Below are 24,937 nucleotides of genomic sequence, written 5' to 3'. Positions count from 1 at the left end.
AAAAGGCAACAGGGAATTGTGGGAATCATAAACTAAAAACATGGTCCTGTGGGGAGAAGTGGAAAAAACTGCAGCCAAGAGACTGAAAGACCTGCATAGAGAAGCTTGCTGTGGTCATAGAGCTTGTGGCTGTAGTCCAGTCATGCTAGACTCCTTGTGCCCAGTATCAAATCTGTGCCCAGGCTGGGTAGATTATAGCTGCTTTTAATAATAAAAATTCAGTCGTGAGCTATGTCAGACATACAAAGTAGGAAAAAATATCACACACTCATTTTGCTTGCCTTTCTGACTGAACATTTTTCAGTAGATGCATCATCATGGCCATTCTTTCCACTTTGTTTTCACTGCTACCACCCAAGTTTTAAGGACTTTTTACTTCATTGCCATTATTAACCTGGTTGCTGGCAACAGTGGCTGACATTGGTGGAAGACTTACTAAGTGCCAGGTGCCAATCTGTGTGCTTGAACAAAAAAATGATCTCATTTGATCCTCACAATAACCTGTGGAGCAGTATTACTTGTTTTCCAAATGAGGAAACTGAGGCACAGGAGGTTTAGAAACTTGCCCAAGGTCACCTAGCAAATAAAGGCTGAGCTGGGTTTCTGGGATTGGTGCCCAGGCAGTTTCCAAAGCCCCTGCTCTGAACAATGGTGCTCTCTAAGAGAAATCTTTCTAAGTGCCAGCGTGATTAGATCATTCCCACACTTGACTAAAATCTCTGGTCCTGGGTAAAGACAGGTGTGGGTATTTTATTCATTTGAGTGCTTGCTATAGGCTGCTAGGTACTGTGCTAATTGTGGAGGACTCAGAGGTAAATAAGGGGATCCATGCCCTCAAGGAGGTCAGAGTTTAGTAAAAGCCAGACTGAATGAACAAAGTTGCAGGTACTGAGCTAATTGCAAATAATGAAAACTGTGGCCTTTTCGGGGAGGGCATGGTTAATTCTGGGTGAGGGTGTGAAAGTTGGGGGAGGCCTTCACAGATGGGTGCTGAGCCTTGAAGGAGACAGGGAAGGATAGTTCAGATGGTGGACAAGAACGGCCTGCTGTGAGCTCTGAATAGATTTTGATTGGAGGTTGGCAGGAGAGTTGACCACACAACATGGTTTTGTGGTTTCGAAACTTTTTGGTTCATGCACCCCATCAGTCAAAATTTTAAAGAAGCAGCCCTGACATGGCCTATCAAAATTATTCATCACACATAGTCTCATTTTTTAAGTCCCAGCAGTTCATCAAAAAGTATGATGGATGCATGTGTGAGAAAGCAAGTATAGTAAAAACGGTAGGACCTCGGTGGAGTTTTGCATGTTCACTGTAAAGTTATTTCAACTTTGCCATATGTTTGAAGTTGTTCATAATAAAATGTTGGGGGGAAAATTCCCAGCAGTCTTCTTTAGTCCTGAGAAACAACATTTGGGGAAAATATAAATCTTATTTCCCATGCTAGATTATAAAAAAAACTTTGATCTTTTTATATTTTCCATAGTGTCTTGGATATTTTCAGTACAGGGTACTTTTTTTTTTCCCTGAATGAATAGGTCGGTGATCCTAAGAGAATGGAATGTAGGAATTACTTAAAGAGTGTGTAGTGTGGCTCTTAATATAGTGGATTTAAGACTGGCTCCAAAATTGCATATGTAAAGTATCTGTAGATGTTACTGGTGAGTGAAGTTCCCTCTCCTGATTCTGTTCAGTGATTTTTGTTGTTGTTGTTACAGAGGACTTCCTGGTTTACAGCATAGACTTGAAAGGTATTGGTTCATAACTGACTGTGGTTTGCCTATTCAGAGGAGTGTTCCACTATCTTGAAGGTAACAGTTTTTCACTTAGATGATCTGCACACCTGCCATTTCTTTTGACTGAAATGCTGGTGCTTCAGAACAGAACCCACCACTGTATTTCTTCTCATGGTTTTGTTCTTGAGACTTGGCCACAAGATGGGCCTTTATTCCAATCTCCTTTTCATTTGTATTGAAAAGATTCAGTATATGTTATTGGGATGGAGGTTGTCATTTGGTTGTTTTCATTTGTATGTTCTTCAAACCTTTGTAAGTGGTAATCACCAGTAGCAGAAAAATTAAGTAAACCCATAAATTGCTAGTCTAATATCTTCCTAAAGGTCTCAGAAGTAGAGCAACCTAAAGCAGTTAGAATGATCTGGCAGATGATGTGGGTGGTTAAGGGGATAAACGCTTTGTTTTAATGGTTAATCTGCATTAGAAAAAAAATCACATCAAACCCACCATTTCACAGCTATAATTCTTTAGAATGGGCCAATTAAATAAAAGTGAGTTGATTTGAAGAAACGTAGTAAGGTGCAGTGCTTGGACATGGCAGAAATTATGGTGGTGGTACATAAATGACCAAAGTTTGGTTTTGTTCTTTAGATTAGTTGGTGACCAAGCGCTGATGTCATTTTGTGCATTTATTCTCTAAAATATATTCTAGCAATGCCTGCTATGCCTCCTGATGATAATGCTCAACCATAGATACATCCTGAAAAGTCAGTGACTCTGCTAGGTTCTCTAGTGGTAGGAAAAATCATAATAGTAATTATTACTATTTCTTGAGCACAAGTTGTATATAAAGTGCTTTTAAAATCTTGTTTAGTCCTTACAAGCTTGCAAGAATGGATGGTATTCTTCCCATCTAACAGGTGAATAACTGAGGTGTAAAGAGGTGAAATGATTTTTCTTTGGTCTGGACACTAGTAAGTGATGGATAAAAATCCTTGTTCTGGGTCTGTATCGCTCAAAGACTTTTCCCCAATCCCACCAACTTTGTTTTGTACATTCTTGTGTAAGATTGTGTACTTTTATTGGCCAGATAATATGCATACATACATGAAGGAAAACTATAAGATTTACTGAGCACTTAGTTTGTGTCAGCATTGCTAAATGTTCAGTAGTGCAAGTACAGGCTAATGTGTAAGCTAAATGCCAAGTGAAGTGAGTCATATAGTGATGTTATAGGAATTCAAAAGTAACAAAAATCTCTTTTCTTCATTTTCAGTCTTTCTCTGTTTTTTTTTTTCACTTACAGCATACACAAATAACCTTTAAAAAACAAAAACTCCCCCTTTACTTTGTAATTCCTTTAAGCCATTATCCTTATCTCCGTACTTTCCTTTTAAACATTATTCTTGAAAAAAGAAAACTATTAATTCCCCTTCCCTAACCGGTTGCCACTTGATATTTGCTGTTGCCATTTTGAAGCTGCCAAATCCATTTCCATTCTAACCCTTTCTTGGTCCTCTTTGAGATAATTGATGCTATTAAGCCATCCTTTCCTTGAATTCCCTTCCTTGGATTCCACAATGCTGCTCATTTCTGATTCTCCTTTTAAGTCTCTAGCTGTTGCTCCTTTCCTAAGTTATTTCTCCTCCTTTCCTTGCTTCCTTAAGCACTGGTGCTCTCAAGGCTTCTGTCCTAGTCATGTTCTATTCATTTCCTGAGCAATCTCATCCATTATTATGGTTTTAAATATTAGCTATATTCTGCTGATTCTTAGAGCTCTTTCTCAACTCCCAACCTCTCTCATGAGCTTTTGACGTATCTTTTCAGCTCTCTACCGGTCGGTGTCATATAGGTCACTTAAACTAAAAAGTATCCAAGATGGAACTCAGTATTTTTCCCGAAAACTTGTTCTACTTTTAGTATTCCGTTTTTTGTTTTTTTTTAATGAATGTTGTCTTTCATCCATTTCAAGGCAGAAACCGTGGAGTTCTCAATTCTTCAGTCTTCTGTCCCTTTCCATATTCACTTGGTTACCAAATCCTGTCACTTCTACCTCAAAATTGTCTCCAGAGTCCAGCCACTTCTGCCCTTATGGCCTTAGTTTAGACCACCATCAACAAAACAACAATAAACAAATGCAACCAAATGGGAGAAGTTATTTGCAAATGATACCTCTGACAGGGGGCTAATATCCAAAATGTGAAGAACTCACACAACTCACATAATCTGATTGAAAAATGGGCAGAGGACCTGAATAGACACTTCCAAGGAAGGCATACAGGTGGCCAACAGACACATGAAAAGATGTTCGACGTCACTAGTCATTAGGGAAATGCAAATCAAAACCACAATGAGATATCACTTCACACTGTTAGAATGGCAATTACCAAAAACACAAGAAATCTTAACAAATGTTGGAGAGGATATGGAGGAAAGGGAACCCTTGCACACTGTTGGTGGGAATCTAAATTGGTGCAGCCACTATGGAAAACAGTGTGGAGGTTTCTCAAAGAATAGAATTACCATATGATCTGACAATTCATCTTTTGGGTATTTACCCACCATCATTTCTCATCTGAACCATGAAAGTAGCCTCAACTTGTTCCTTCACCACTCTCTGGACTGTAGTCCATATTCCACATTGCTATCAGAGATACATCCTGAAATCCAAAGCTGACTGTTGTGTTCCCAGAGATACCCACTGGCTACTTTTTGCCTACCCTGCCAAGTCCAGACTTCTCAGCATGGGCAAACAATACCTTTCACAGTGTGGTCCCAAACTCTTACCAGCCTTACTTCCTGCTTACCTCTGCCCATGCCTGTTCCGGCTATTGGAATGTCCCAACCATTCTGAACAGTTTTGGTTTTCTAGACACACCATGTCTTCCTACATAGTGCTTTTCTTATATTACCTCACCCTTGCCTAGCAAGTTCCTACTTAATCTTGCTCAAAAGTTATCACTGAAATCTTTCCCAGTCATGGTGAATGGTACCTTCCATTGTGCTACCAGAGTGCTCTTTTCTTACCTCTCTTTTTTTCTCTCATAGTATTTTCACATCACATTATAGTTCCCTTCCCCCCCCCAAGCTGTACATTACATCCCTAGAGCTTATTTATCTTATAACTGGAAGTTTCTATATAATTCTCTTTTAATTCTGTTCCAAGAAGACAAGGATGTGCTCTGGGGCTTGACACATTATATTCAATAATGGTTGCTGAGACAGGTAGATAGGTTGATAGACTGGCTATAGAGGGCTTTAAAGGTCAAATTACAAAGAATTTAGAACCAGTGTTTTATAATGTTAATTATAAGTAACTTCTGTAGCTCCTTAGTAATGCACTTACAGAATACCTTCCCCATTGGTGGTAGTAATAATAGCTACCACATGGGCTGGGTACCTTACATAGATTTATTATATCATTTAATCCCCTCAACCACCCCTCAGGTTACATATTAATTTCCATTTTTTATAGCTAAAATTAAATCAGGCTCAGCATAGTCACTGGCACAAGGTTGCGTTGCATCAACGTGGTTCAGCCAAAATATGAAACTAAATGTATTTGACACCAAAATCCTTCATCTTTAACATTTAAAAACAGTATAGTTGCATTTTAATAACTTTTTCTCAGAATACTTTTCTTATATTTAGTTTGAGTATCATAATGGCTAAAAGCACAGACCTTGGAGCCAGACTGCCTGAGTGTAAATCCTTGTTCTTCTGCCTATTAGTTATATAAACTTAGGCAAGTTAACCTTTCTGTGCCTCAGTTTCCTCATCTGGAAGATGAGGATAGTAATAATACCTATATCACAGACTGTGGTGTTAAATGATTTAATATACGACAATTATGTGTGACAATTAAGTTCGTGAACTCATCCTAGAAAAAGTGCTACATACCTCATTGCTGAATATCACTACAGTCACCTTCAAAGTACTCCCCTGGGAAGCTATGCAGCGACACCAGTGCCTAGTCCACCCTTCAAAGCAATTTTGGAACTCTTTTTTTTTTTTTTGGAATGGCCGTCAGAGCTGTTGTCGTATTACCCTTGATATCCTGAATGTCATCAACATGTCTTCTTTTCAATAGTTCCTTTATCTTCAGGTAAAGAAAGAAGTCACTGGGGGCCAGATCAGGTGAGTAGGGAGGGTGTTCCAATACAGTTATTTCTTTACTGGCTAAAAACTCCCTCACAGACAGTGCCGTGTGAGCTGGTGCATTGCCGTGATGCAAGAGCCATGAATTGTTGGCAAAAAGTTCAGGTCATTTTTGTCAAACTTTTTCACACAGCCTTTTCAGCACTTCCAAATAGTAAACTTGGTTAGCTGTTTGTCCAGTTGGTACAAATTCATAATGAAGAATCCCTCTGATAGCAAAAAAGGTTAACAACATTGTTTTGACTCTTGATTTCGACTCACAGAACTTTTTTGGTCATGGAGGATTGGCTGACTTCCACTGTGCACTTTGATGCTTTGCTTCAGGCTCATATTGGTACACCCATGTTTCATCACCAGTGATAACGGCCCAAAACATTGTCTTGTCTCTCCAAATGATCTTGGCAAACTTCGACTCTCCTTTGCTTTTGTTCATCGGTGAGCTCCTTTGGGACCATTTTTGCACACACCTTTCTCATGCCAAGATTTTCAGTTCAGGTTTTCCTAACTTTCTCTATTGATGTTTACTTGGTCTGCTGTGCTTCTCACAGTCAGCCGAGGATTTTTATGCACAATTCGATTAATTTTTGCAACATTTTCATCAGTTCTGCTTGTTACTGGAGGCCCTGACCTCTCTTCATCAGTGATGCGCTCTCTCCCCTCAGAAAAATGTTTAATCCATTTGTACACGGCCGTTTTCTTCATGACATTATCTCCATAAACTTGGACTAACACATCCCTGATTTCACTTCCCACTCTTGCCAAGTTTAACAAGAAATTTAATGTTTGTTCGTTGCTCTAATTCAAGCTCAGACATTCTTGTGACAGCACACAAAAACACGCAACAACAATAATGAATGTCACTCAGTAAGACACCACCACACATCGACACAAACACAACTCTGTGACACTGATATACCACGGTTATGAAACTTCACTGAGCTGTTTGTATAGTGCTGCCAATGTAAGCGCACGGTGGCAAGTTCACAAACTTAATTGTCAGACCACGTAAATAAATACTTAGAATATTATACAGCACATAGTGAATGCCATATAAATGCCTGCTACTATTACTTTGACCAAAATAGCTTGTGTGCAAAGTAGGTTGGACATTGATCATTTCACTCATGCTTTAAGCTTAGCGTGGCATAGCATCTGCCTACCATTTTCTGTTCTCATTTCACCCCATTTTTCGAATCAGGACAGTGAATAATTTTCAGTTCAGTTAACATTTTTTTGAGCACCTATTCTGTGCCAGACCCTGTGCTAAGTACTATTAAACAATGAAATTCATTCATTCAAAAGTATGTATTGGGCACCTATTGTGTACCTGGTACAGTTCAAGATGTATGAGGATAAAGCAGTGAACAAAACAGATTTCTGATTTCAGGAAGTTTATATTCTAGTGGGGAGGATAGAAAAGATAAAAAGACAAAGCATAGTATTTTAGGTGGTATAGGAGTGCTGTGGAGAAAAGAAGCAGGGACGTGAGATAAGGGTGAATTGACGTCAGGAGGGTACTCTGTCCCTCTGGGAGCTCATAGTCTAGTAGAGGAGACAAGTTAGACAATATTAACAGTGTGAGCCCCAAGGATCATTGCTTTGTCCCTTGTCATAGGCCCAAAGACATAGTGGAAGTGGCAGAACCAAGATTTGCTCACCAGACACGAAAATCCTTGCCCTTTCATCTATACCACAAAGTCTATTACAAAGGTTATGGCAAGGATGGCAAACTGGCAGCCCATAGGCCCAGCTGTTTTTTAAAGAACTTGACTGATTTTCATTGATCAGTAGTGTTTACTAGAACCTGAAGTTTTGGACCAAATATTAAGGCATCACGTAGTTGAATCATTTTTTTCATTTACCTCTATCGTTTAACATGCATTATATGAACACATTTCTGTTTTAATAAATATAAATTTTTTGCCAACATTTTTTAAATTGTGAAATGTTACAGAAAAGTCTGACTTTCTAAGCACTCTTGAAATATCAGATCCTCTGGCAATACTGGTTGCTCCCTTTGGCTGAAATACGTGTCTTCATTTATTGAAGTGTGCACCACTCCATGGTGTCTCCCCGACGCAGTGACCAAGTGCCACTGGCCATTCATGGTACCATTCTCCTACAATGGCTCCCAGTGGTTCCCGCCTCCTGGTATTCATACTCTTGTGTAATCTCCCCCCACTCCCTGTGTGTGGGCTGGACCAAATGACTTGCTTCTAATGAACAGACTATAACTAAAGTGATGAGATGTCACTTCCAAAATTCGGTTGTAAAAAACTGCGACTTCCATCTTGTTTGCACTCTCTCTCTCTGGCTCTTCTTGCTTTATCACTCTGATGAAGCAAGCTGCCATGTTGTGAGCTGCCCTCTGGAGAGGCCCATGTGACAAGAAACTGGCCAACAGCCAGAAAGAAACTGAAATCCTCAGTCCAACCCGCAAGGAACTGAATCCTGCCAACAGCCACATGTCTGAGCTTGGAAGCAGATCCTTCCCCAGTCACACCTTGGGATGACTGCAGCCCTGCCGACACCTTGATTGCAGCTTGTGAGAGACCTTGAGCCAAAGGACCCAGTTAAGCCACGCCCACAAACTATGAGATAATAAATGTTTTTCAACCCACTAAATTTTGGGGGTAATTTGTTACACAGAAATAGATAACTGAAACAACCATTGATTGTTGTGCTTGTACTTTTTTTTTTTTTTTTTTAAGATTTTATTGGGGAAGGGGAACAGGACTTTACTGGGGAACAGTGTGTACTTCCAGGACTTTTTTCCAAGTCAAGTTGTCCTTTCAATCTTAGTTGTGGAGGGCGCAGCTCAGCTCCAGATCCAGTTGCCGTTGCTAGTTGCAGGGGGCACTGCCCACCATCCCTTGCACGACTCGAGGACTTGAACTGGCAACCTTGTGGTTGAGAGCCCACTGGCCCATGTGGGAATCAAACCGGCACCCTTCGGAGTTAGCATGGAGCTCCAACTGCCTGAGCCTCTGTGCCGGCTCCGTGCTTGTATTTTTTTATAGTAGTTTTGATGAACACGAAATATTTTTTGTACCCACATCTATGAAAAGTGGGAGGAAAAAAGGTGATATATACAAGAAAGTCACATACATAAAGGAAAATTGGAGAGAGCCTATTGTTGGAAGTGATGTGTATTCTTTTATAGCTAAATAAAATGTGTACAGCATTGTACCACCTGCAAACTTGTTAGAAATGGAAATTCTCCGGCTCTAGCCAAGACCTACTGAATCAGAATCTGAAGACGGGGTTTGTCAGTCTGCTTTAACAAACCCTCCAGCTGATTCTGATAATACCCTGAAGTTTGAGAACCGCTGCACCTAGATATAATTCATGTGTTAAGAATTTTGGTGCAATCTAACTCTTGGACTGGCAGCCTGCGATAGGTACCTCCAGAAATAGCTGGATTTTTTGTGATGAGAAAAGTCTTGAAATTTTTAGTATAGATTGGTCAAAATTAGTGAATATAACTACATTTATACTTCTGCAATAGCATTACTATTGGACTTAAGAAACTTTAATTTGAAGCAGAAACACTACAAAGCCTTAACGCTGTTTGTCTTATCACTCCTTCGTGTTCACTTTTGTGCAAAATGTTAAAAACGAATCATGTCAGAAACTAGTAATTAATATTGTGGTTTGCACCAAACACAGTTGAATTACATGATGCATGTTACGGAAATCTGTCCTATTATGTGCAGACTGATTGACTTAGTTGAGGCATGGTACTGAAGATACTGTGAAGATACTGAAAAAGGAAAAAAAAAAGACTTGCCATCCAAAGGGCATTCAGTGCATCAGCAATGAATGAAATAGAGTATTTGACCTGTTTCATTGACATTACAACTCGTCTAGACACTGAATAAAAGCAGTGCTGCTCAGAAATACCTTCACAGATGTATCGTTCTAATTGCTTGTTCCTAGCAAAATTATTATGCCGTTGGGAGACTCATTTGCCAGGAGATAATCTGGCTGACTTTCCTTAGCTGAAATTGTTTTCCAAGAAATGAAAGTGAAGCCTGAATTACATTCCCAAAATTGTACAGCTGCCTATCAAATTCCAGAAAAGGCTCTCTGACTTTATATTGTGTGAAGATGAACTAATATTGTTCAGTTAGCCTTTCTCAATGTTCATGATCTGAAAGAAGAGCTACAGTGGAGATACTGAATTACTGTGCCATAGTACTGAAAATGAAGCATGATGTCATTGAAATACCAGAATTCTACAAATAACTTGGGAGTACTTACCCTAAATATGAAAAACAGTGCAAAAAGTCTGTGTTTGGAAATGCCTACATTTCTAAGCAACTGTTTTCCATTATGAAATATGGTAAAATTAATTATTCCCAGTAAAAGGATTCAAGGCTAAATGCTCACAGTGTAACACAAAAATAAAAGACCTAACATTGACCTCTTGGTACATAAGAAAGTCATCATACTTCTGTTACAAGTCAAAGGAGTATAAATCACAAAAATGTAATGATTAAATTTTTGTTTTTTGACTTATGTTTTCAACTTTGAATTTCAAACGTAAATGCCAATATTTTATATGTTTGTATTAACACCCATGATACAGTTTAGTGAAAACAAGAGACTGCATTGCTGGTAGTTGATTTTCTTAACTTGGTTGGCCCCCTTTGTTAATTTATTTTAGCTTCCAGCCCCTGTAAGCATTTGCAGCCCCGGGTTCAAGGATTCCTAGAAACTTCTTGCGGTCATTGTGCTCTCTGCACTTCCCATTTTCCTTTCCAAGGTACCCCAAAAGCTCCCTTGGACTCTTGTTTGCCTCTTATTCCTACAGATACCTTTCATCAGGCCTTCTGATTTTTCAATCCTGAAAATTTGCATTGGGCAGAACAAGTGCCTATTCTAGTGTCTACTTGTGTCAAGTGAGTTCTGAAGACCTGCAGACAGTACAGTAGTGTATACCATAGACTTTATCTCTGCAAAATAAACAGGCTATGATTTATTTTGTAATAACCGCTTTTTTGGATCCTGTGTGCCAGGTATTTTCTATAAGCAATTTCTAAGTCTTACAATCAGGTAGGAATTAGCAAAATCTCAATTTTATACATGAAGAAGCTAAGTGATTTGCCTGACCACTTGGATGCCAAAGTTCCTGTTCGCTGATTACAAGTTACTCTCAAAGTAGTCTCCAGCCCCCAAAAGAGCCACAGGATATTTAAAACTTAAGTTTTTGTTTTTACATGTGACAGGCAGCTTCACCTACAGAAATAGGCTGGCTCCTGGCAGCCTAAGAGAAACTAAGGGCATGAAAATTGGATATTTGCCCTTTAAAATTAGCACCTTAATAGCCTTTACTGAACACTAGATCTGTATTCTACCTCCAGCTTGACTGTGGTATTTAATGGTAAACACTCTCCCATGCATGTGTATGTAGATAATTGAAATTCTACAGGGAAGGACACTGTCAATGTTGCCTTGAATTTGCTATGGTTTTCGATCGTTGCTAGTCTTACTTTTTAATTCTACATTACTCTTTAGTTTTGTGATTATCAATTTAGTCTCTATGCTTATTGAACTCCATAGAGTGTAGTGATGTAAATGGGTATCAACAGCAGTTTGGGTCTGTGATTGTTCAGTAGTTAGACTTCAAGGCACATAGGCCTTGCAGATGAAATATAAAGCATCCATATTTCTATGGCTAAAGAAGAGTTAGATATAATCCACCCTCCCCTTTTCTTACAAGGTGATGCTTCCTTGTCATCTCTGATTTCTTTTTGTTGTTGTTGTTGGGGAATATTGGGGAACAGTGTGTTTTTCCAGGGCCCATCAGCTCCAAGCCAAGTCATTGTTCTTTTTTTAAATATTTATTTATTTATTTACTTATTTATTTATTTCTACTGGGGAAGGGGAACAGGACTTTATTGGGGGAACAGTGTGTACTTCCAGGCCTTTTTTCCAAGTCAAGTTGTTGTCCTTTCAATCTTAGTTGTGGAAGGTGCCGTTCAGCTTCAAGTTGTTGTCCTTTCAGTCTTAGTTGTGTGCAGCTCAGCTCCAGGTCCAGTTGCCGTTGCTAGTTGCAGGGGGCACAGCCCACCATCCCTTGCGGAACTCGAACCGGCAACCTTGTGGTTGAGAGGACGCGCTCCAACCAACTGAGCCATCCGGGAGCTCAGCGGCAGCTCACCTCAAGGTGCCATGTTCAATTTTAGTTGCAGGGGGCACTGCCCACCCTCCCTTGCGGGACTCGAGGAATCGAACTGGCAACCTTGTGGTTGAGAGCCCACTGGCCCATGTGGAAATTGAACCGGCAGCCTTCGGAGTTAAGAGCATGGAGCTCTAACCTCCTGAGCCACCGGGCCGGCCCTCGTTCTTTTAATCTAGTTGTGGAGGGCGCAGCTGAGCTCCCAAGTCCAGTCACCGTTTTCAGTCTTAGTTGCAGGGTGCACGCAACCCACTATCCCTTGTGGGAATTGAACCAGCAACCTTGTTGAGAGGTCATGCTGTAACCAACTGAGCCATTCGGCCGCCCCTCCAGAAACTCAGCAGCAGCTTGTTGTCTTCAATCTAGTCGTGGAGGGCACAGTTCACTGGTCCATGTGGGAATCGGACTGGCAACCCTGTTGTTCAGAACTTGTGCTCGAACCAACTGAGCCATCTAGCCCCCCCCCCCCGATTTCTTATTGCTTTGGAATTGCGAACACATGGAGAAGGTGGAGCACAGCGCCCTGCATGTGTCAGACACCAGCTTGGTGTATTTAACATGGTAGATGGGAGTGATGCCAGTATTCCAACGGAATTTGGGATGAGCTGGAGGAAGTCAAGAATTGCAGAGGTCAGAAAGTGATACTGCCTCTGGATTAAGCTCTTTCTATGGAACAGGCAGGGTTCTAGAGACCCAGATGGTTGTAACTGCAACTAACAGGCTCACAATCTAGTTATATTTTTTTTAGATTCTAATTTATTAAATTTATTGGGATAATACTGGTTAGTAAAATTACATAAGTTTCAAGTGTACATTTTTATAATGCATCATCTGTATATCACACTGTGTGCTCACCACCCACAGTCAGTTCTTCCATCACCATATATTTAATCCACTTTATCCTCTTCTGCTATCGCCCCTCCCCACTTACCCTTTGGTAACCACTAAACTGTTGTCTGTGTCTATGAGTTTTTCTGTGTCTATGAGTTTTTGTTTGTCTTATTCATTTGTTGCTTTCAGTTTTATATCCCATATGTGAGTGAAGTGATACGGTTCACGATTTTTTCTGTCTGACTTATTTCGCTTAGCATGATAATCTCAGGATCCATCCATATTGTCGCAAATAGCAGTATTTCATCTTTTCTTATGGCTGAGTAATATTCCAGTGTGTATATGTGCCACATCATCTTTATGCAATCATCTATCAAAGGACACTTTAGTTTCCATGTCTTGGCCAGCGTGAATAATGCTGCAATGAACACAGGGGTACATACAAAGTATGATAAAAAAAAAAAACAACCCACAGTGAATGTTTAAATTTTAAAAATTTTATTACAGTAAGACACGTTGTCCTTAATTCCCCCCTCAAAATACTCCCCCTCGCTTTGAACACTCTGATCCCATTGTTCTTGGCCACTTTCTGAAGCAGTTCTGGAAGTCCTCCTTCATGAGTGTCTCTAGTTGCACTGTCATGGCTGCCTCGATGTCCTGAATCGATTCAAAACTTTTACCTCTCATGGTCATTTTGACTTTGGGAAAAAGCCAGGATTCACACGGTGCCAGATCTGGTGAATAAGGTGGATGAGGATGCACTGTAATGTTTTTATTTGACAGAAATTGCTATACCAGAAGTGAGGTGTGACACAGAGAGTTGTCATGAAGGAGGATGAAACCGTTTGCCAATTTTTAAGGCTGTTTTCTGTGCATGTTGTTACTTAAATGCTCGTAAAGACACGACACAGGACTTCCAGAACTGCTTCAGAAGGGGGCAAGAACGATGGGATAAGTGTGTTCGAAGTGAGGGGGAGTAGTTTGAGGGGGATTAATGGCAATGTGTCTTTTACTGTAATTTTTTTTTAGTTTAAGAAGTCACCATATTTTTTTTGATCATACCTCATATATCTTTACAGATGAATGTTTTCAGATTTTTGGGGGTAGATTCCCAGAAGAGGGATTGCTGAGTCATGTGGTAATTCTATTCCTAATTTAAAAAAAAATATTTTGGGGGGGAATATTGGGGAGCAGTGTGTTTCTCCAGGGCCCACCAGCTCTAAGTCATTGTCTTTCAATCTAGTTGTGGAGGATGCAGCTCAGCTTCAAATCCAGTTGCCGTTTTCAATCTTTAGTTGTAGGGGTCACAGTCCACCATCCCATGTGGGAATTGAACCAACAACAAGTTGAGAGCTTGCGCTCTAACCAACTGAGCCATTTGGCCCCTCTGGAAGCTCAGCGGCAGCTCATTGTCTTCAATCTAGTTGTGGAGAGCACAGCTCACTGGCCCATGTGGGAATCGAACTGGCAACCCTATTGTTCAGAGCTCACGCTCTAACCAACTGAGCTATCTGGCCGCCCCCATTGCAGGATTAATTTAAAAAAATAAACAAAGGTGGAAGTACTGCCATTTGAGACAACATGGATGGCTCTTAATTGTTTTTAATAGCAAATATTCTTCAATAAAATATTTCTGAAAGAGCCAAACTATAAAATAGATAAAATGGAGAATATGAGTTCGGATTGAAGAGAAAGTAGGAGCACCTGACTTGTCTGCTTATTTGGTCCAATTCTCCATCTAGTCAAATCTTGGTTTGGAAAGCACAGTTTAAAAGACACTGCTTTAGACTACTTGTGATTGGAAGGGAGATATTAAGCTTCTCTCAGGGAGCTGTTTTCCCGAGGTTTTTTTAAGTTTGTTTGTTTTAAGATTTTATTGGTGAAGGGGAACAGTGTGTATTTCCAGGACTTTGTTGGGGAACAGTGTGTTTTTACCAGGACCCATCAGCTTTGAGTCGAGTTGTCTTTCAATCTTAGTTGTAGAGGGCGCAACTCAGCTCCAAGTCCAGTCGCTGTTTTCAGTCTAGTTGTGAGGGGTGCAGCCCACCATCCTATGCGCGAGTCAAACCGGCAACCTTGTTAAGAGCACGCGCTCTAACCAACTGAGCCATCCGGCTGCCCATCGCCTAAGTTTTATAAATAGGTGTCACTTCCTCTAGAGCGTATTACCCCACTGACTGGTTAGATGCTTTTACTTGAGTTCCCATGGCACTCTGTGCTGTCTGCATCCTGGTACTTTGTAGGCCCTTAGTTCATATTTGTTGGACTAAAAAGTGAGGCAGCAGTTAAAAGCTGCAGATAGTTGTTCAGAATCTCAGCTCTTACTTTCTTTAAAGCTCATGTGTACTTTTTTCTGATCAGTTGTTTGGGTATGTTGTTTGTTGTTTAATTTTGCCTAAATCATTTTAGTCTCGTAGAAAATGACAAGGTTGACAACTAAACTGGATCAGTTTGGGCCAGGAACTGAAGTTATTCTGCTTATAGGTGGTGGTAGTCGTGTGAAATGGAGCCAAGCACACAGCTGTTCTAAGAGGCAGTGTGGCTAGAAGGCTTTTTCTTTGCCTTGATCTGGAGTTAATTGTCATCAACCGATCTGAGGTGAGGCACAGGTTTGTATATTTCGAAAAATGGGCTCCAAGTGATTGTGGTTTACATTCCTAGTGTTGTAAGAGCCACTAGACTGGTTAAAAATCACTAGGCTAGTCTTTGGCTTTCTGGAGTTCAAATTACTTGGATGGTGGCATAATCACCTTTAGACCAGCTAAAGGTAAGCTGTTGTAGTAGAAAAAGCATGGGTTGTGGTGTCAGTCTGACCCAGCTTTCTGTTTCCCAGCTCTGTGTTCCTGAGCATGGCCCCTCAGTTCTCTAAGCCTCAGTTTCCTCATCTGTAAAATGGGACTTACAATGCTTGCATGGTTAGGTTGTGGTGATGAGAGAGAACATACCATACTTAGCACTATGCCTGATGAAGGTAGATGAATTCTCAGTGACTTGTATGAAAGGTATGCTGGAAGAAACTATCACCAGGTGGCAGCATAAAACTGTACTACCCTGACCCACTTCGAATTAATCATAATTTAGGAGTAAGTATGTTGCAGTGCAAGGAAGGATTTTTGGAAACCAAACACAGACCTTGCTTTGCTCTCTGCTTACCAGTGTCCCTCTCCTTATGTGACTTAATGCGTGACATAACTATACTGTAACTAGAGTTTCGTTCCATAGCCTAGCAAAAGCTTAATGCATTGAAACTCCTGTCATAACAGAAAACTACCATTTTTTTACAACTTAAATGAAAAAATAGGTCAGTTTAGTTCGACAAAATTGTCACGATCTACGGGCTCTTGAGCCCAAATCCAGGCTTGCTTTTTCTAGCGTTGTGACTTTAGGGATAATAATGTAAAATGGGTATAAGAATAATAGTTATGGCCTCGTAAGATTGCGTTGAGTATTAAATGAGTTAATACATGTAAAGTACTTGGAACATTGCTTAGCACATAGTGCACATTCAATATCGGTTAGCCATTACTATTCGTTATACTATGTTCTAGGTCTTATGTGGGAGCCAGGAACACAGAGATAAGTAAATTTTCTGCCATCAAGGTACTTAGTGTGGTGGAACCAGTACTCAGTATGCTCTAGTGCAGCAACAGAGGCATACTCAGAAAGGGCACTTAATGTCTGCCTCTGTTACATAAAACACCGTGCTCTCCAGGAAGAAGCCTGGTACAATGGAAAGTGTGCATTCTGCAGGCAGATCAACCTGGGTTTGAATCCTGTCTACAGTCACTCATGTAACTTTGGGGGCAGCCAACCTCTTGGAGCCTTAGTTTTCCCATTTCTAAAATGGGGTGAAGTTTCTGACCCCATATATTGGAAGTGACCTATTTGGGTGTCTTGCCGTCTAAGGTGCTTCCAAGAAAGAAAGAAAGAATTTGTTTATAAAAGAGTTAGATGGACTTAGATTCAGATTTTAGCTATCTGTTGTTTAACCTTTCTGTCTATGTCCCTGTGTAAGTTTTTTCATCCATATCTACATTGGCCATGGTTCTGAAGTTGAGATAATGTATGTAAAGTATGCACAGTGGGTGGAGGTGCTGAGCAATAACTAACAGCTCTATTATCTAACGAATGTCTCTTCTGTCATTGTTTCAAATAAAAATTCATATACCATGTTCATTTCAGTATTCTTTTGAAGAGCCTCAGGCCTCAATTTCATGAAAGGAGTCAAAAACCTCTGGGCATTTGAATGAACATGTGGTTAATGCTGCCTGTGTTTATAGAAGAGGCTTTTTTTTTTTTTTAAGAGAACACACAATGGGATTTATAGATGATGTAATACAGAATTGTACACCTGAAATCTATGTAATTTTACTAACAATTGTCACTCCAATAAATTTAAAAAAAAAGAGTATTCTGTTTAGCCTCATATAATCTTAAGTTTTAACAAACTGCAAAGTTCAGTTACTAAACTTCCTGACTTCTAACCAAATACAAGTCAGCTTCTGTTGCATGACCTGTTCTTCTCTTCTTCCTTCCTAGGTCTTTCAGAGCCTTGAAGACCACCATTTGGAAGTGGTGGCTTTTTTGAGGGAAAATGGCTTCCATGGCCTTCTTGCCCATGACTCCGAGTATGCTCTCTACAATATTCCCTTTTACTACAGTTCCCATGCTCTGAAGCTGAGCTGGAATGGAAAGAACCTCACTACCAACCAGTTCCTGATGCAGGAGGTGGCCAAGCAGCTGGGCCTGAAGCGGATGAATTTTCCCATATTTGCTGCACTGCTAGGTAGGTAGTCCCAAGAACAGACTCCAGTGATTAGTAAAGTTTCCCCTTCCTATAATAAGAGATGAAGACCAGAGCAATTTAGTCTATAGTTACTGGATTTATCTTCTGAAAGTCCGCGTGCCAACACTGTGCTTCTGGGCTTTAGTAGAAACTCAGCATGTTTGTCTTATGAATTAATACAGGATATTCCAGAACATTATTTTGATTCTTATTAAATTCTTTTGTAACATTCTATAACTATTTTTTGCAGAGTACTATCTTAGGCCAAATGTTTTCCTAGCCCTAGACAGTTTTGGTTTCCCACTCAGAGCATTCACATTTCTTCCCCAGTGTCTAAATTTGGATCATGAACACAAATTGTTATGTTTTTCTTTTTGCTTCTGTTATGCTAACATTTTATAATGAAAATTTCTAAATGTACAGCAAAATTAAAAGAATTTTATAGTGAAAATCCTGTATCTACCACCTGTTTTCTGCCATTAACATTTTATTATACTTGCTTTATCCATTCTAGCTATCTATCCGTCTGTCTTTTAAAGACATATTTCAGAGTAAATTACAGACTGTTGATTATGTTTTGAGTTGGTTTTCCAAGTATTGACAGGATGAAGGTTAGTATCTTATCTCAGGTATGAACTCTGTTTGTAATCCCGAAGGGGTTGAGTTTGGATAATCTCACAGAGTCAGCAAAGTTTTGGAATTAGGCCTTTGGCAAATCACTGAAGTTACACCTTTCTGGATTCAGTTTCCTCCTCTGTGAAATGGAATGATAGTACCTCATGGTGTTATTGATAAGATCAAATGAAATGAGATACATGAAATGCCCAGCACTTATTAGTCAGGCAGTTGTAGCTGCTATTATAAAAGGCAGCATGACTAGCTGATAGCAAATAGCATATGCTTTGGAGTCAGACAGTCCTGAGCTGCTTATTCTGGTGTGGGCACTTAATAACCATGCCCCCTTAGGCCAAGTCACCAGATTTGTCCAAACCTCAGTTTCCTTATCTGTAAAATGGGGAGAATAATACCATACATGGTTATCATAAAGATGATATGTATAATGCATGTGATACACAGGTAATCAACACATAGCTACTTGTCATTATATTAAGAATATAGATTGATGTGAATTATTTGATCATTTTCTCTCCCAGAAGCCCTTTCATGGCATGGAGGGTCTAAAAACATGTGCACAGTCAGTAAATGACAAATGTACTTTATAGGTAACCACATTCTCCCAGATGAGGACCTGGCTGCTTTTCATTGGAGCCTCTTGGGACCAGAACATCCCCTTGCATCACTGAAGGTAATGTGCCCATTTCCTGCATATACATCTGTGACATCAGGTTTTGATTGGAGTTTTGATAGAATAATTATCTTTCATTAGGTTTAAAATATTCCAAAATACTTAACAAAATTTTTAATTATGATCAACACCCTTTTAATAAAAAGAAAACTCAGTTTTCCACCTCCAGTTCTTCCCTCCTCTGTCTTTCTTTCCTGTATATCTCTTTTACTTTCACCCTGCTACCACACTCACACAGAATGCATCACTTCTGATACTTCTGGTCGCTAAATATATGGGTCCCCACCCCCACGGTTCACCTCAGTTTTGATATTGTTTACCTGGAGATGTCATCAGATTTCATGGGTTAAGGGCTCAGTCCCACAAAACTGTTCCCTCCCCCCAACTTCAGACACCAGTTGCAAGCCCAGGTTATCACCAGTGCTTCAGACCAACCTGCTATAGGTCAGCGGTTCCGATGACCACCCTCCTTGGGTTTGATTAATTTGCTAGAGCAGTTCACAGAACTCAGGAAAACACTTACTTACATTTTCCAATTTATTAAAGGATGTGATAAAATACAGGAAGAATAACCAGATGAAGAGATACATAGAGTGAGGTCTGGGAGGGTCCCAAGCGCAGGAGCTTCTGTCCCCATGGAGTGGGGGTGCTTTATCCCCTAGTGTGGATGTGTTCGCTAACCTGGAAACTCACTGAACCCCATACTTTTGGAATTTTATGGAGGCTTCATCACGTAGGCATGATTGATCATTAATTTCATTTTCAGTCCTTTTCCCTTCTCAAGAGAATGGGAGTGGGGCTAAAAGTTCCAAGCTTTTAATCATAGCTTGGTCTTGCCAGTAACCAGGTCTCATCCAGGAACCCTCCAGGAGCCCACCCAGAGTCACCTCAATAGAACAAAACACGTTCCTAGTGATCATGCCACTTAGGATATTGCAAGGGTTTTAGAAGCTCTGTGCCAGGAACTGGAGGCAGAGACCAATATGTACTTTCTATCTTACACCCTTAATATTTAAAGGATTTGTACAAACCTATGAAGAAAAATACAAATACCCCAATAAATGAACTGATGAGTAAAGGACAGTACCAGACAATTCACCAAAGAAGAAGTACAGTTGCCAATAGTGTGACTAAATGCTATACTTCACTGGTTGGTGATCAGACATACAAATTAATTGAGCAGTGTGATTTCTCTTAACCTAACAGTTTAGTAAATACTGAAAAATTAATCTACCCATTTCTATCAAGGCTATGGTAGTAGTGTAAATTGGTGAATGTATTTATATCCCTAGTTCTTTTATTCTCCCAGACAACTATTTCATACCTTTTGCTCTCTCCTCAAGCCTCTAATACTCCCTCCTCCTCTCTCACTCTCAGCTCATGACCTGGCTTACTATTTCACTGAGAAAATTGAAGCAGTGGGAAGAGAGCTTCCACCACTCCCACCCTGTCATCTGTCCTGCATGCATCTGTGCGCCCAGATGCTCTGCCTGCCTCCTGTTAACTGTGGAGGACCTGTCCATGATCCTATCTAACACCACCCCCTTCCCTCAGATCCCCTCCCCTCTAGCTAACCGATGGGCATCACTTCAGCAGTTCTCCCCTCTTTCTCCTGCATCTTCAGTTTCCCTCTCTTCATTGGCTCTTTCCCATCAGATATATAAACATGCACCCAAAAAATAAAACAAAAACCTGCTTTCAACCACACTCCCTCCACCCAAACTACTGCTCCATATTTCTTCTTCCCTTGTGTCAAACTCTTCTAGAGAGTTGTCTATACTTCAGCCATTTACTCTCCCTTTTCCCTGTTCTCTCTTCAATGTGCTTTGCTGAAATTGCTCTTGACAAAGTCACCAATGACCTTGATGTTAGTAAATCCAGTGGCCAGCTCTCAGTTTTCATCTTACTTGACCAATCAGCAGCATATGACCCGGTTCACTCTCTCTTCTATAGAACATGTTCCTCACATGACTGTAAGGACACTATCTTTTGGTTTCCTTCCTATTTCATTCAGTGGCTACTGCTTCCGTCTCCTTTGCTGCTTCCTTGTCTTCCCTGCTTCTTAACTTTGGAATGTCCCATAGTTCTGTCCTTAGTCCTTTCTCTTTTCTATCTACAGACACTGCCTTGGTAATTGATCACATCTAGTCTCATGACTTGAAACACCATCTATCCAGTGATGACTCCTAAATATATGTCTCCAGCTTTGCCTTCCTCCTTGCACTCCAGATTCTAATATCTAATGACCTACTAAACACTTCAAAGAAATATGTCCAAATGGAAACTCCTGATCTTTTCCCTATATCTGTTCCTCCCATATAGCCTTCCCCATTTTCAGTAATGGCAACGTCATCCTTCCAGTTGCTCAGGCTACAAACCTTGGAGTCATCCTTGACTTCTCTCTCTCTTTCTCATGTCCCACATTTCCCCTGTGATCAAGTACCACCAGTTTTCCCTGCTACTACCCTGGTCACGTCATCATTCTTTCTTGCCTGGATTATTATAACAGCTTACTAATTGTTGGTCTTCTGCTTGCTCTCTTTTCTGTCAACCCCTCCCTCCAAATTTATTCTCAATACAGCAGCCAGAGTGATCCTTTTAAAAACCAACTCAGATCATGTCACTTCTCTCTTTGAAATTCTCCAGTGGCTCTTCATATCACTCACCCAGTCTTTACCCTGGCCTGCAAAGCCCTATACTGTCTGGCCCATTACAGCTGTGAGCTCATCTTCCCTTTCTTTTGCTTTTTGAACCTTTGTACTTACCATTCTTTCTACTTGGAAGGCTTTTTCCTCCCACACAGCTATTTCCTCACTCCTATAGGTTTTCTCAAATGTCATTTTCTCAGTGAAGCCTGTCCTGACCACCCTATTTATTAATAAAATTATCTGCTCATGTGTGCACGTTCTCTCTCTCTCTCTCTCTCTCTCTCTCTCTCTCTCTCTCTCTCTCTCTCTCTCACACACACACACACAAACACATTTCTTAGCCCCTTCTCTGCTTAGATTTTCTCCATACCACTTATGTACATCAAGCACACTATACATTTTACTTATTTATTCTGTTTGTTTGATTCCATTCACCCCATCTAATCACACCTACACTAGAATGTAAGTGCCCATGAGGGCAGGGATCTTTGTTTATCTTGTTCACAGCTGTATCCCTGGTGCCTAGGACAGTGCCTAGCACACAGTAGGCAGTAAATATTTTTTGAAGGAATGAATGGTACAGGTTTTTGCCTAAACAGTTTATATAAAAAGACTTTAAGAAGTTTATACCCTTTGACTCAGTAATTACTGCTGTTTTAGGAAGCTTGTAATTAAAAAACTGGGAAATGGATGACAAATCATACCTATATTTTATCACAGCATTAAAAAAACCTTTAGGGCCAGCCCGGTGGCTCAGGCGGTTGGAGCTCCATGCTCCTAACTCTGAAGGCTGCCAGTTCGATTCCCACATGGGCCAGTGGGCTCTCAACCACATGGTTGCCAGTTCAACTCCTCGAGTCCCGCAAGGGATGGTGGGCAGTGCCCCTGCAACTAAAATTGAACATGGTACCTTGAGCTGAGCTGCTGCTGAGCTCCCGGATGGCTCAGTTGGTTGGAACACATCCTTTCAACCACAAGGTTGCCGGTTCGAATCCCACAAGGGATGGTGGGCTGTGCCCTCTGCAACTAGGAACGGCAACTGGACCTGGAGCTGAGCTGCGCCCTCCACAACTAAGACTGAAAGGACAATAACTTGACTTGGAAAAAAGTCCTGGAAGTACACACTGTTCCCCAATAAAGTCCTTTCCCCTTCCCCAGTAAAAAATTAAAAAAAAACCTTTATATTAAAAATGTTCAAGCATCACAAAAGTAGAGAAAATAATATGATAATATAGTGAGCTACCATTGTAACATCTTCCAGCTCCAGCAGTTATCAAGATGTGGCCACAATTGTTGGGGCTTTTTTTGTTGCTGCTGCTAATGTATTTTAAAATAAATTCCATACCTCAAGTCATTTCACTTCCATATTCTTCGATATGCATCTCTAAAGCATATTGGCATTTTCATATATAAGCACAATGCCATTATTACGCCTAACAAAGTTGATAATTTCTTTTTATCATCTTAATATACAGTCCATTTATGGATTTTCCTGATTGTCTCAAAAAGGCCTTTTTGTGGTTAGTTCAAATCAGGATCCAAACATGGTCCACATATTTCAACATTACCTTTAATAGCGAAAAATTGGAAGCAGCCAAAATGTATCATGAAAGAAAACTGATTAATTATGGCGGTGTCATAAAACATTGGTTATCTCTGTGGTAGTAAGATTATGGATGATAGGATTTTATCTTTTATACTTTTCAATCTCATCAAAGTATTCTGTATTGAGAATTAGGGGGAAAACTTTTTATAGAAAAGATTTTACCTGTCTTTCAGTGGATTTGCTGAATTTGAATTCTGAATCTCACTCCAACCTCACCCTTTTCCTTAGTGACTCATGTGAAGTCAGTGTTCTTTGTTTTATCTTACCCTTCTAGGTCCGAGCTCATCAGCTGGTTCTTCCTCCCTGTGATGTGGTGATCAAGGCTGTTTCTGAGTATGTTAGTTCCATCAAAGACCCCTCTAACCTGGATGTGGTTGGGAAGGATGTTTTCAAACAGTCTCAGGTGAGTTAGCCTCCCCTAAGAGTTGCTAGTTTTCTTACGTTCACCAGTACCACCGGCACATCTGATCCTTTAGGTGCTGCCTGCCTTCTCTCCTAGCTGCTTGTCGCCTCCATTTTTACAGGCTGGAGCTCTAGGGTTTCTTTGAGAAAACATTAAAAGGGCCTGGATTGAAAGCGTTCTTTACCGTTTTTCCACTGATTTTTATCAAAAGTTATGCAAGCTCATTCTGGAAAATTAGAAAATAAAGAAAAAATACCACATAAATCTCATTACCCAGAAACAACTTGCTGTATTATCACTCTAGCATATGTCCTTCTACTCTTTATTGTTTCAATGTATATTTTAATATAAAGGATGTCTTGCTTGGTGGAGGGTAATGGGTAATGAAAAAGTCACTTAAAGTAGATCCACATAAAACAAGAATCAATATTTTATTGTTAATAGTGAAAAAAGGGCTTGATTGGGATTTGTCTTATAAAACTAAAAGTTAATGTTAGTTTTATTTTTAACAATTTGATTTAATTTTGTACTCTGGGCTTTCCAGTTTTATTTTTGGAATTAACATACAGTAAGACTGACTTTTATATATGTGTGTGTACAGGTCTGTGAATTTTTAACAGCTTTAATTAGATTTATGTAACCACCATCACATTCAGGATCAGAACAGTTGAACCACCCCCAAATCTTGGGCTGTGTCTTTGCAATCACACCCAAACTTACCACTATCTCCTGGCAACTACCAGTCTATTCTTTCAGTGTAGTTGTATCTTTTAGAGAAGAGCATGTGACTACAGTCATACAGTATGTAATCTTTTGAGAATGGCATTTTTCATTCAACATAATGCCTTTAAAATTCGTCTAAGTTGTTACATATTTCATCTATCAATTTGTTTTTATTTCCAAATAGTATTGTGTGGATATACCTTCGTTTGTTTATCCATTCATCCCTAGAGGATATTTGGGTTGTTTCCAATTTTTGGTGGTTTGAATACAGCTGCTGTAAACATTTGTGTACAGGTTTTTGTATGAAAATAAATTTTCATTTCCCTAATATAAATACCTAGGAGTGGGATTTCTGGGTCATATGGTAAGTATATGTATAACTTTAACTTTATGAGACCCTACCAAACCTTTTTGTACAGTGGCTGTTCCATTTCTCATCAGCACTTATTATTGTCAGTATTTTTTATAGCCATTCTAATAGGTGTATGGTGGTAGCTCATCATAATTTTAATTTGTATTTCTCAAATGACTAATGATGAACATTTTTTCTTGTGCT

At 40.0% G+C, this 24,937-nt stretch overlaps 1 protein-coding gene across 2 annotated transcripts in view; it reads left to right on the top strand.

Annotated features, from left to right (window-relative positions):
• FAM120C (family with sequence similarity 120 member C) overlaps positions 1-24,937 on the top strand; it is an 86,061-nt gene that overhangs the window by 1,892 nt on the left and 59,232 nt on the right. For both annotated transcript variants that reach the window (XM_019710841.3, XM_019710842.3), the window contains exons 2-4: positions 17,449-17,695; positions 18,919-19,001; positions 23,530-23,658. In XM_019710841.3, the coding sequence (XP_019566400.2) occupies positions 17,449-17,695; positions 18,919-19,001; positions 23,530-23,658 (459 nt within the window). The remainder of the gene's footprint in view (positions 1-17,448; positions 17,696-18,918; positions 19,002-23,529; positions 23,659-24,937) is intronic.

Source organism: Rhinolophus sinicus, chromosome 18 (assembly GCF_057876585.1).
Source record: "Rhinolophus sinicus isolate RSI-liver-muscle chromosome 18, RSI-T2T, whole genome shotgun sequence".
Lineage (NCBI taxonomy): Eukaryota > Metazoa > Chordata > Mammalia > Chiroptera > Rhinolophidae > Rhinolophus > Rhinolophus sinicus.
This window is presented reverse-complemented; position numbering and strand designations above follow the sequence as displayed.